General features: G+C 46.7%; 2 protein-coding genes across 2 annotated transcripts in view; both read left to right on the top strand.

Annotated features, from left to right (window-relative positions):
• Positions 1 to 1,335, top strand: part of LOC124022411 (putative pre-mRNA-splicing factor ATP-dependent RNA helicase DHX32) — an 18,629-nt gene extending 17,294 nt beyond the window's left edge. Inside the window, exons 9-10 of the mRNA XM_046337344.1 lie at positions 251 to 681; positions 801 to 1,335. Coding sequence (XP_046193300.1) covers positions 251 to 681; positions 801 to 1,335 — 966 coding nt within the window. The remainder of the gene's footprint in view (positions 1 to 250; positions 682 to 800) is intronic.
• A 6,651-nt stretch (positions 1,336 to 7,986) lies between these two features.
• LOC124022410 (putative pre-mRNA-splicing factor ATP-dependent RNA helicase DHX32) lies at positions 7,987 to 11,066 on the top strand. The gene is made up of 2 exons (XM_046337343.1): positions 7,987 to 8,194; positions 10,773 to 11,066. Exons 1-2 carry the CDS (start codon positions 7,987 to 7,989, stop codon positions 10,964 to 10,966), a joined length of 402 nt encoding a protein of 133 aa, XP_046193299.1. The 3' UTR covers positions 10,967 to 11,066.
• The last annotated feature ends 1,434 nt before the right edge of the window (positions 11,067 to 12,500 follow it).

Below are 12,500 nucleotides of genomic sequence, written 5' to 3'. Positions count from 1 at the left end.
CTCGATTGCTTGTTTTTGTTGGTGCTATGTACTGAATGATGGCATAGCTCTCTGTCCTGGGCAGGATCTCTGTCCCAAGCAGGATCTCTGTCCCAAGTAGGATCTCTGTCCTTAAGTAGGATCTCTGTCCTTAGTAGGAACTCTGTCCTTAAGTAGGATCTCTGTTCTTAAGCAGGATCCTGTCCTTAAGCAGGATCTCTGTCCTTAAGTAGGATCTCTGTCCTTAAGTAGGATATCTGTCCTTAAGCAGGAGCTCGTCCCTCGTCTCATCCTCCGCCTCGCCCCCCGCCTGCCCTCCGTCCTAGCCCCTTCCCCGTCTCGTCCTCAGTCTCGTCCTCAGTCTCGTCCTCAGTCTCTCCCCCGTCTCTCGTCCTCCGTCTCGTCCTCCTGGCCTCCCCGTCTCGCTCCCTCCGTCTTGTCCTCCGCCTCGCCCCCGTCTACGTCCTCCGTCTCCCCCCGTCTCGTCTCAGTCTCGCCCCCAGTCTCCCCTCAGTCCCGTCCTCAGTCTCGTCCTCGTCTCGCCCTCCGTGCCTCGTCCTCCGTCTCCCCGTCTCGTCCCTCAGTCTCTGCCTCAGTCTCGCCCCTCCGTCTCGTCCCCCTGTCTAGCCCCCAGTCTCGTCCTCAGTCTCGTCCTCCGTGCCACCCCCAGTCTCGTCCTCCTCTCCCCCAGTCTCGTCCTCAGTCTTGTCCTCCTCTCCCCCAGTTCCTCCTCCTCCTCTCTGCCCTCAGTCATCTCCGTCTCCCTCCCAGTCTCCCCCCGTCTCAGTCTCCTCCGTCTCATCCTCCGTCCTCGTCCTCAGTCTTGTCCCCCAGTCTCGTCCTCAGTCTCGGGGCCTCCGTCTCCCCAGTCTCGTCCTCCGTCTACCCAGTCTCGCCCCCAGTCTCGGCCCTCCGTCTAGCCCTTCTCCTCTCCCCCAGTCTGGTCCCCAGTCTCGTCCCTCCGTCTCCCCCCCCGCCCGTCCTCAGTCTCGCTCCCTCAAGCCTCCCCCGTCTTGTCCTCAGTCTCCGTCCTCCGGCCTCCCCAGTCCCGTCCCCAGTCTCGTGCCTCCGTCTCCCCCGTCCTGGAGTCCTCCGTCTCGTCCTCCGTCCAGCCCTCAGTCTCGGCCCTCCGTCTCCCCCGTCCCGCCCTCAGTCTCGTTCTCCATCTCCCCCAGGCTCGCCTTCTCGGCCTCAGCCCCCGCCTCGGTCCCCCGCCTCGCCCCCAGTCTCGTCCTCTGTCTTGTTTGCCTAGTGGTCTGCCCGAGTGGTCTGCTAGTGGTCTGCCTAGTGGTCTGTCTAGTGGGTCTGCCTAGTGGTACGCCTAGTGGTCTGGTGGTCTGCCTGAGGTCTGCCTAGTGGTCTGTCTAGTGGTCTGGTTCAGTGGTCTTGCCTAGTGGTCAGTGGTCTGCCTAGTGGTCTGCTAGTGGGTCTTTGCCTAGTGGTCTGTCTAGTGGCCCGTAATCAGTTTCTGTCTAGTGGTCTGCCTGGTGGTCTGCCTAGTGGTCTAGTGGTCTGCCCTAGTGGTCTAGTGGTCTTCTGAGTGGTCTAGTGGTCTGCCTAGTGGTCTGCCTAGTGGTCTGCCTAGTGGATCTTTGTCTAGTGAATACTGCTGTTGTGCTCAGTGGCCTAGTGGTCTGCCTAGTGGTCTGCCTAGTGGTCTGTCTAGTGGATGCCTGTGGTCTGCTAGTGGTCTAGTGGTCTGTCTAGTGGGTCTGACTAGGTCTGCCTAGTGGTCTGCCTAGTGGTCTGCCTAGTGGTCCTCCTAGTGGTCTGCCTAGTGGTCTGCCTAGTGGTCTGCCTGGTGGTCTCTAGTGGTCTGTGGGTCGTCTACGTGGTCTGCCTAGTGGTCTGCCTAGTGGTCTAGTGGTCTGTCTAGTGGTCTGCCTAGTGGTCTGCCTAGTGAATCTGCCTAGTGGTCTGCCTAGTGGTCTGGTGCTCTGCCTAGTGGTCTGCCTAGTGGTCTGCCTAGTGGTCTGCCTAGTGGGTCTGCCTGGGTGGTCTGCCTCGTGATCTGCCTAGTGGTCTGTCTAGTGGTCTGGTCTGGTCTGCCTAGTGGTCTAGTGGTCTGTCTAGTGGTCTGTCTAGTGGTCTGCTCTAGTGGCCTAGTGGTGCCTAGTGGCCTAGTGGTCTGCCTCGTGGTCTGCCTCGTGGTCTGCCTCAGTGGGTCATATTTGGAAATACACAAAGCGTTTTGAAAGGCCTTTCTTGTCCTGGACCATGTGTGTGTCAATGACAATGAGCTTCAAAGCTGTCAGTAGGGATGTCAACTCAGCCCTTTTCTTTTAGTTGATGGGTCTGCCAAAGCAAAAATGTGTTAACTATTTATGACATGACAAAGCCCTCTCTTCCCCTCACGTTGAACCATCCAGCCTGGGGTCAGAAGTGGCAGGTCTGGGGTGTAGTGGTCAAGTAGAAGATCTGGGGGTGTAGTGGTCAAGTAGCAGACTGGGGTGTAGTGGTCAAGTAGCAGATCCTGGGGTGTAGTGGTCAGTAGAAGATCTGGGGTGTATTGGTCAAGTAGAAGATCTAGGGTGTATTGGTCAAGTGGCAGATCTAGGGTGTAATGGTCAAGTAGCAGATCTAGGTGTAGTGGTCAAGTAGCAGATCTAGGGTGTAGTGGTCCAGTAGAAAGATCTAGGTAGTGGTCAAGTAGCAGATCTGGGGTGTAGTGGTCAAGTAGCAGATCTGGGGTGTAGTGGTCAAGTGGCGACACTATTATCCTCAGTGCTGTACAGTTTTTAGACGTGTGATCCCTGCAGGAAGTGAACCCATGACCTTGGGGCGATTTGAGCCAGTAGCCACACGGGACAAGTCGTATGGTGCTGTCTCACACTGTGTTGCCCCTCCCCACAGGAGGTTGTCTGTGCCCGTGCTATCCTCCAGAGAGAGGGAACCAGACTGGGGGCAGACCTTGGGGGAGCTGGTGCCCGTGGTCTTGTGCCCTGGGCGTGGTCGGACACCCTCTCTCCTGGGGGAGGGGATGGGGAGTAGAGGGGAACCGTTACGACCAGTTGCCGGAGGGTTTTCCTCTCCACAAGCCAGGGAGAGGACATGTTCTGGGCTGTGGACTCTGTTAACTTTGTCATCGACGTAGGACTGGAGAAAAGACATGTGAGTTTAACCCCCATAAAACAAGTTATTGCATGTTAGTTTATGCATGTAGGCCAGGCTATGACCATAGATATCCCATTAAATGAGTTCATTCATGACGTTATTAAATAGTTATAATAGGGCTTTCTATGGTTAAGCGTGTATTCTTTCAACCAGGTGTATCATCCCAGGTTACTACGGGCCACCTCTGAAGTACTATCTGATATCAGAGCAGCTGACTCCATACTGATATCAGCAGATTACCAGGCTGATGCTGATTGGACCAGGTACTGAGGAAGCAGCTGATTGGACCGACGGTACTGTACTGATATCAGGAAGCAGCTGACTGGACCGACAGGTACTGATATCAGGAAGCAGCTGATATGGACAGCTGATTGGACGAGGTACTGATATCAGGAAGCAGCTGATTGGACCGACGGTACTGATATCAGGAAGCAGCAGCTGATTGGACCGACAGGTACTGATATCAGGAAGCAGCTGATTGGACCGACAGGTACTGATATCAGGAAGCAGCTGATTGGACCGACAGGTACTGATATCAGGAAGCAGCTGATTGGATATCCCGACAGGTACTGATATCAGGAAGCAGCTGATTGGACCGACAGGTACTGATATCGGAAGCAGCTGATTGGACGACAGGTACTGATAGGAAGCAGCTGATTGGACCGACAGGTACTGATATCAGGAAAGCAGCTGTACTGATATCAGGAAGCAGCCGACAGGTACTGATATCAGGAAGCAGCTGATTGGACCGACAGGTACTGATATCAGCAGCTGAAGCAGCTGATTGGAGCCGACAGGGTACTGATATCAGGAAGCAGCTGATTGACTGGACGGGTACTGATATCAGGAAGCAGCTGATTGGACCGACAGGTACTGATATCAGGAAGCAGCTGATTGGCCGACAGGTACTGATATCAGGAAGCAGCTGATTGGCAGATACGATCAGGTACTGATATCAGGAAGCAGCTGATTGGACAGACAGGTACTGATATCAGGAAGCAGCTGATTGGTACCAGGAAGCAGCTGGTGGACCGACAGGTACTGATATCAGGAAGCAGCTGATTGGACCGACAGGTACTGATATCAGGAAGCAGCTGATTGGTCTTTGCTCATTTGAGTTGTTCTTGCCATAATATGGACTTGGTCTTTTACCAAATAGGGTTATCTTCTGTATACCACCTCTATCTTGTCACAACACAACTGATTGGCTCAAACACATTAAGAAGGAAAGAAATTCCACAAATGAACTTTTAACAAGGCACAACAGTTAATTGAAATGCATTCCAGGTGACTAACTCATGAAGCTGGTTGAGAGAATGCCAGAGTGTGCAAAGCTGTCATCAAACAAAAAAAACAAAAACAAAAAAATATATATTTGTATTAGTTTAACACTTTTTTTTGGTTATTACTAGATTTCCATATGTGTTATTTCATAGTTTTGATGTCTTCACAATTATTCTATGATGTAGAAAATAGTAAAAAATAAAGAAAATCTCTTTGTTTGTTTGATTGATTGAGTTGTCTGTGTTTGTCCAGGGAAGTGTTTCTGCCTGTACCCTAAGGAAAGAGTACTCCCCGTAGAGACATCCCCTCAGATCCTGGACGCCAACCTCACCTTCACCATCCTCTTCCTCAAGAGGATGGAGATCGCAGGGCTGAGACACTGTGACTTCATCACCAGACCAGGTCAGTCTACCAGACAGACATTCTACATGGTACTATAGTAGGACAGTGGTTCTCATTCAGGGGTACTAGGACCTCCTAGGGCTACTTGGTCCACCGGGGCTACTTGGCCTGTCCATCGGGGCTACTTGGCCTGTCCACCGGGTCTACTTGGCCTGTCCACCGGGTCTACTTGGCCTGTCCACCGTGTCTACTTGGCCTGTCCACCGGGGCTACCTGGCCTGTCCACCGGGGCTACCTGGCCTGTCCACCGGGGCTACTTGGCCTGTCCACCTGGGCTACTTGGCCTGTCCACCGGGTCTACTTGGCCTGTCCACCGTGTCTACTTTGGCCTGTCCACCGGGGCTACCTGGCCTGTCCACCGGGGCTACCTGGCCTGTCCACCAGGGCTACTTGGCCTGTCCACCGGGCTACTGGGCCTGTCCACCGGGTCTACTTGGCCTGACCACCGGGTCTACTTGGCCTGTCCACCGGGTCTACTTGGCCTGTCCACCGGGGCTACCTGGCCTGTCCACCGTGTCTACTTGGCCTGTCTACCGGGCTACTTGGTCCACCGGGGATACTTGGCCTGTCCACCGGGCTACCTGGCCCGTCCACCAGGCTACTTGGCCTGTCCACCGGGCTTTGGGAAGACTCATGAGACCATAGGCTTACATGAGAGGGTACTTCAGGGCTACTCCGGCTGAGCAAAATGTACTTGGTGGTACTGTAACCAAAAAAGGAATTGAACCAAACTACCAAATGTATCTATAAAGCCCTTTTACATCAGCAGATGTCAACAACTGTTTATACAGAAACCCAGCCTCAGACCCCAAACAGAAAGCAATGCAGATGTAGAAGCATGACTAGAAACCCTGGTTGTATCTGGGTATTCAGTGTATTCTCAGGTTATTAGACACTGGTCTGAGGAGGTGAGTCTGACCACAGAGATCCTAATTACATTTAAATGTGTTATAATCTGTATTTCTATGGATCTGACCCTGTGTAATCTGTACTGCTATGGATCTGACCCTGTGTAATCTGTACTGCTATGGATCTGACCCTGTGTAATCTGTACTGCTATGGATCTGACCCTGTGTAATCTGTGCTGTAACTAGGGTTGCAAAATTCTAGCAACTTTCCCCAAATTCCCAGTTTTTTCCAGAAAATCAGGAGAGAATAAGCAGGAAATCTTGAATCATCCAACCAGGAATTCTGGGAAACCTGGGCATTTTGTTAGCAGACTTTTTTGCAACTATAGCTGTAACTGTAGAGTGGTACAGGGTACAGGAGGGTTTTTTTGTCCTGGGTAGAGGTCTGATGGAGGTCTGTATGCCGTGCTCTGTCCTGTTTAGAGGCAGCCAGCCGTGCTTTAGTAGAGCTGACAGTGGCCTGCCAGGGACCATTGTCTGAGAGCCCGACCCACCCGGCTGTCCCAGCATGGGAAGAGTTGAGGACAGTGACAATGCTGCATCCCAAATGGCTCCCTATTCTCTATATAGTGCCCTACTATAGACCAGATGGCACCCTATTCCTATATAGTGCCCTAGTATAGACCAGATGGCACCCTATTCTCTATATAGTGCACTACTATAGACCAGATGGCACCCTATTCCCCTATATAGTGCCCTACTATAGACCAGATGGCACCCTATTCCCTATATAGTGCCCTACTATAGACCAGATGGCACCCTATTCCTATATAGTGCTCTACTCTGGTCAAAAAGGTAGTGTACCATTTTGGACACATTCCACGGAGTAAAGTGGCCAGCTTGTTATTAATGATTACCTCATAACGCCTCTCGTTTCGTCCATCTGACCTCCAACGCCACAATGAGGAGGAAGTAGAATTTACTGTCCTCCATTTTACTGGAACACAACAAGGCTAGAATTTACTGTCCTCCATTTTACTGGAACACAACAAGGCTAGAATTTACTGTCCTCCATTTTACTGGAACACAACAAGGCTAGAATTTACTGTCCTCCATTTTACTGGAACACAACAAGGCTAGAATTTACTGTCCTCCATTTTACTGGAACAACAAGGCTAGAATTTACTGTCCTCCATTTTACTGGAACACAACAAGGCTAGAATTTACTGTCCTCATTTTACTGGAACACAACAAGGCTAGAATTTTGTCCTCCATTTTACTGGAACACAACAAGGCTAGAATTTACTGTCCTCCATTTTACTGGAACACAACAAGGCTAGAATTTACTGTCCTCCATTTTACTGGAACACAACAAGGCTAGAATTTACTGTCCTCCATTTTACTGGAACACAACAAGGCTAGAATTTACTGTCCTCCATTTTACTGGAACACAACAAGGCCATAATTTACTGTCCTCCATTTTACTGGAACACAACAAGGCTAGAATTTACTGTCCTCCATTTTACTGGAACACAACAAGGCCAGAATTTACTGTCCTCCATTCTACTGGAACACAACAAGGCTAGAATTTACTGTCCTCCATTTTACTGGAACACAACAAGGCTAGAATTTACTGTCCTCCATTCTACTGGAACACAACAAGGCTAGAATTTACTGTCCTCCATTTTACTGGAACACAACAAGGCTAGAATTTACTGTCCTCCATTCTACTGGAACACAACAAGGCTAGAATTACTGTCCTCCATTTTACTGGAACACAACAAGGCCAGAATTACTGGACCAACCTTTTTGGAGCTCAGGCTCTTTTCGGGAAGAGAGTTTTATTCTGATTCTGTATTCTAATGTCTTTTGACGTGTTAAAGTAAAAGTTAAAGTAAGGTCCTCGATCTCTTGAGGAGCTGAGCAGATACTATATGATCATAATCCAGAGCATCAACTGACAAGTCATTTTGTTAAACAGGTGTTTTCTCTGGCTAATATCTCTTCTTCTTCTTATCTATTATCTAAAGGATGATCTACTTCCCTATCCATATCTTGTATTTTATTATCTATGATCTAAGTTGTCTACTTCCTATCCAGATCTTGTATTTTATTATCTATGATCTAAGTTGTCTACTTCCTATCCAGATCTTGTATTTTATTATCTATGATCTAAGTTGTCTACTTCCTATCCAGATCTTGTATTTTATTATCTATTATTTAAGTTGTCTACTTCCTATCCAGATCTTGTATTTTATTATCTATGATCTAAGTTGTCTACTTCCTATCCAGATCTTGTATTTTATTATCTATTATTTAAGTTGTCTACTTCCTATCCAGATCTTGTATTTTATTATATATGATCCAAGTTGTCTACTTCCAATCCAGATCCAGAGGGTCATTGAGGAGCTGGATTACTCTCGCATTGGACGACGATGGGAACCTATCAGAGATCGGGATCATAATCTCTGAGTTGCCATTGGACGCTCAGATGGCCAAGGCTCTGCTGGCGTCCTGTGAGTTTGATTGTGTGAACGAGGTGGTGACCATCGCAGCTATGCTATCAGGTATGTAGTTTACACTCCTACAACCTTTGGCCCATTTGATTCTATTTGATTCACTCAGGGTGGGTTGCACCAACATGAATGAACTCATAAACTGGGTTTAATCAAGGTTGATCTAGTAATGTTTTTGATTCTATTTGATTCATTTGATTCACTCAGGGTGGGTCGCACCAACATGAATGAACTCATAAACTGGGAATCTAGTAATGTTTTTTATTTGATTCTATTTGATTCTAGGTTTGACCAACATGAATGAACTCATAAACTCAGGGTGATTCTATTTGATTCCATTCACATGAATGAACTCATAAACTGGGTTTAATCAAGGTTTATCTAGTAATGTTTTTGATTCTATTTGATTCTATTTGATTCACTCAGGGTGGGTCGCACCAACATGAATGAACTCATAAACTGGGTTTAATCAAGGTTTATCTAGTAATGTTTTGATTCTATTTGATTCTATTTGATTCACTGAACAACTCAAGGTTTATCTAGTAATGTTTTTGATCATTTGAATTTGAACTCATAAACATGAATGAACTCATAAACTGGGTTTAATCAAGGTTTATCTAGTAATGTTTTTGCACTGAACCTTAAACCTCGTTTTCAATAATCATAGTTCACTCTAATCCTTCTTCTACACTAAATTTAATTTAGAACTCAAACCAAGATCAAATGTAATCTTGTTGCTCCACTGTTTTAAAAACTAATTTAAATTCAGTTTTGGGATTAAATCTAAACTGACACTGTTTAAATGCATCAAATATCAGTATGTGTCTAAGTAATTTGTATGTCCTTTATTTTCAGTGTGATTAACACTTTTATCTCCTGTGGTTTATCATGTTCGTTAAACTCAACCAGCTAAATCATTTGACAGATAAGTGCAATTAATTTCATCCTTAGCCTGAAGTGAAAAGTCACTTTGCTGGCGAGGCTAGCAACGACCAGTGCTGGTTTGTTTCCATAGAACTACAACATATTGCTATGGTGAATCCATTAGGACACATATCACTGATCATAGTTCAGTGATTTAACCTTAGATCAACTAATCCAGTCTTAAAATTAAGTGGTGCAACACGTGATGAATTAGAAACGTAGATTTACAAAATCTAGATGAGGTCTAATCTAAAATGGATTTAAACCATGTTGGTGCAACACACCCTCCTTGTCTTGTATTGGGGTTAAACCCTCACGCTTATGTTTACATCCATAAAGCCTTTATAACCACTACTGAAGATATTAGAATATCCATCATAAGCAGTCTTAACCATTATGGACAACGACATCAGGCATCTCTGACTTTTAGAATGTATAATCTGCCAGACAGTATAATCTGCCAGACAGTATAATCTGCCAGTCAGTATATTCTGCCAGACAGTATAATCTGCCAGACAGTATAATCTGCCAGACAGTATATTCTGCCAGACAGTATATTCTGCCAGACAGTATAATCTGCCAGACAGTATATTCTGCCAGACAGTATATTCTGCCAGACAGTATATTCTGCCAGACAGTATATTCTGCCAGACAGTATGCCAGACAGTATAATCTGCCAGACAGTATAATCTGCCAGACAGTATATTCTGCCAGACAGTATGCCAGACAGTATAATCTGCCAGACAGTATAATCTGCCAGACAGTATGCCAGACAGTATAATCTGTCAGACAGTATAATATGCCAGACAGTATAATCTGCCAGACAGTATGCCAGACAGTATAATCTGCCAGACAGTATAATCTGCCAGACAGTATAATCTGTCAGACAGTATAATCTGCCAGACAGTATAATCTGTCAGACAGTATAATCTACTATATGGACATAGTCTAGTCTCTGACCTTTGAATGTATAATCTGCCAGACAGTATAATCTGCCAGACAGTATAATCTGCCAGACAGTATGCCAGACAGTATAATATGCCAGACAGTATAATCTGCCAGACAGTATAATCTGCCAGACAGTATGCCAGACAGTATAATCTGCCAGACAGTATGCCAGACAGTATAATCTGCCAGACAGTATAATCTGACAGACAGTATAATATACTATATGGACATAGTCTAGTCTCTGAGCATTTGCAGTTGAAGCCTAGGCGGCTGTTATTTCTCCCACTCAGACATTGAGCCACAAGGTACTATACGGGGAGAGTAGCTTGGTCAAACAATGCAAACCCTGTTGATATGTCTGTTTTAGCACCAATGCTAATCTCCCTATTGATTCTCTGTCTTTCTGCGTTAGCGTCAATGCTAACCTCTAATGATTCTCTGTCTGCATTAGCGCCAGTGCTAACCACCCTATTGATTCTGTCTGTTTTGCGTTAGCACCAATGCTAACCACCCTATTGATTCTGTCTGTCTGTGTTAGCACCAATGCTAACCACCCTATTGATTCTGTCTGTCTGTGTTAGCACCAATGCTAGCCACCCCTATTGATTCTGTATATCTGTGTTAGCACCAATGCTAACCACCCTATTGATTATGTCTGTTTTGCGTTAGCACCAATGCTAACCACCCTATTGATTCTGTCTGTCTGTGTTAGCACCAATGCTAACCACCCTATTGATTCTGTCTGTTTTGCGTTTAGCGCCAAGCTGCTTCCTGGAGCCACCTGTTGGCAGGACCCAAGAGGTACAACAGTGTCACAGAAAGTTCTGGCACCCTGAGGGAGACCACTTCACCCTCATCAACATCTACAACGCCTTCAAGTACAGCCAGAGAGAGACATGTGAGTTAGTTACTTCAAATGCAGACAGAAAGACAGTCATTAACATCCATTGAGCTCAAAAAAGCATCACATTGTGAAATACTTCACTATACGGTGCCTTCGGTAAGGATTCAGACCCCTTGACTTTTTCCACGTTTTGTTAGGTTACAACCTTATTCTAAAATTGATTAAATCGTTTTTTCCCCTCTCCTCAATCTACACACAACACCCCATAATGACAAATTGAAAACTGTTTTTTAGAAATTTTTGCAAATGTATTAAAAATAAAAAAACAGAAATGCCTTATTTACATAAGTATTCAGACCCTTTGATAGGAGACTCTAAATTGAGCTCATGCATCCTGTTTCCATTGATCATCCTTAAGATGTTTCTATAACTTGATTGGAGTCCACCTGTGGAAAATTCTATTGATTGGAAATGATTTGGAAAGGCACACACCTGTGTACATACAAGGTTCCACAGTTGACAGTGAATGCCAGAGCAAAAACCAAGCCATGAGGTCAAAGGAATTGTCCGTAGAGCTCCGAGACAGGATTGTGTCGAGGCACCGATCTGGGGAAGGGTACAAAAACACTTCTGCAGCATTGAAGGTCCCCTAGAACAGAATGGCCTCCATCATTCTGAAATGGAAGAAGTTTGGAACCACCAAGACTCTTCCTAGAGCTGACCACCCGGCCAAACTGAGCAATCGGGGGAGAAGGGCCTTGGTCAGGGAGGTGACCAAGAACCTGATGGTCACTCTGACAGAGCTCCTCTGTGGAGATGGGAGAACCTTCCAGAAGGACAACCATCTCTGCAGCCCCCAACCAATCAGGCCTTTATGGTAGAGTGGCCAGACGGAAACCACTCCTCAGTAAAAGGCACATGACAGCCCGCTTGGAGTTTTCCAAAAGGCACCTAAAGACTCTCAGACCATGAGAAGCAAGACTCTGGTCTGATGAAACCAAGATTGAACTCTTTGCCCTGAATGCCAAGCATCACGTCTGGAGGAAACCTGGCACCAACCCTACGGTGAAGCATGGAGGTGGCAGCATCATACTGTGGGGATGTTTTTCAGCAGCAGGGATTGGGAGACTAGTAAGGATCGAGGCAAAGATGAACGGAGCAAAGTACAGAGAGATCCTCGATGAAAACCTGCTCCAGAGCACTCAGGACCTCAGACTGGGGCAAAGGTTCACCTTCCAACAGGACAACGACCCTAAGCACACAGAGAAGACAACGCAGGAGTGGATTCGGGACATGTCTCTGAATGTCCTTGAGTGGCCCAGCCAGAACTCGGACTTGAACCCGATCGAACATCTCTGGAGAGACCTGAAGATAGCTGTGCAGCGACGCTCCTCATCCAACCTGACAGAGCTTGAGAGGATCTGCAGAGAAGAATTAGGAGAAACTCCCCAAATACAGGTGTGCCAAGCTTGTAGGGTCAAACCCAAGAAGACACAAAGCTGTAATCGCTGCCAAAGGTCCCTCAAAGTACTAGGTAAAGGGTCTGAATACTTGTTTTTTCTAAAAACCTGTTTTTGCTTTGTCATTATGGTATTATTGTGTGTATTATTAGTATTATTGTGTGTAGATTGATGAGGTAAC

Source organism: Oncorhynchus gorbuscha, unplaced genomic scaffold (assembly GCF_021184085.1).
Source record: "Oncorhynchus gorbuscha isolate QuinsamMale2020 ecotype Even-year unplaced genomic scaffold, OgorEven_v1.0 Un_scaffold_1373, whole genome shotgun sequence".
Taxonomy (NCBI): Eukaryota; Metazoa; Chordata; class Actinopteri; order Salmoniformes; family Salmonidae; genus Oncorhynchus; species Oncorhynchus gorbuscha.
Note: the sequence above shows the minus strand (reverse complement) of the source record. Positions and strands in the feature narration are given on the sequence as shown.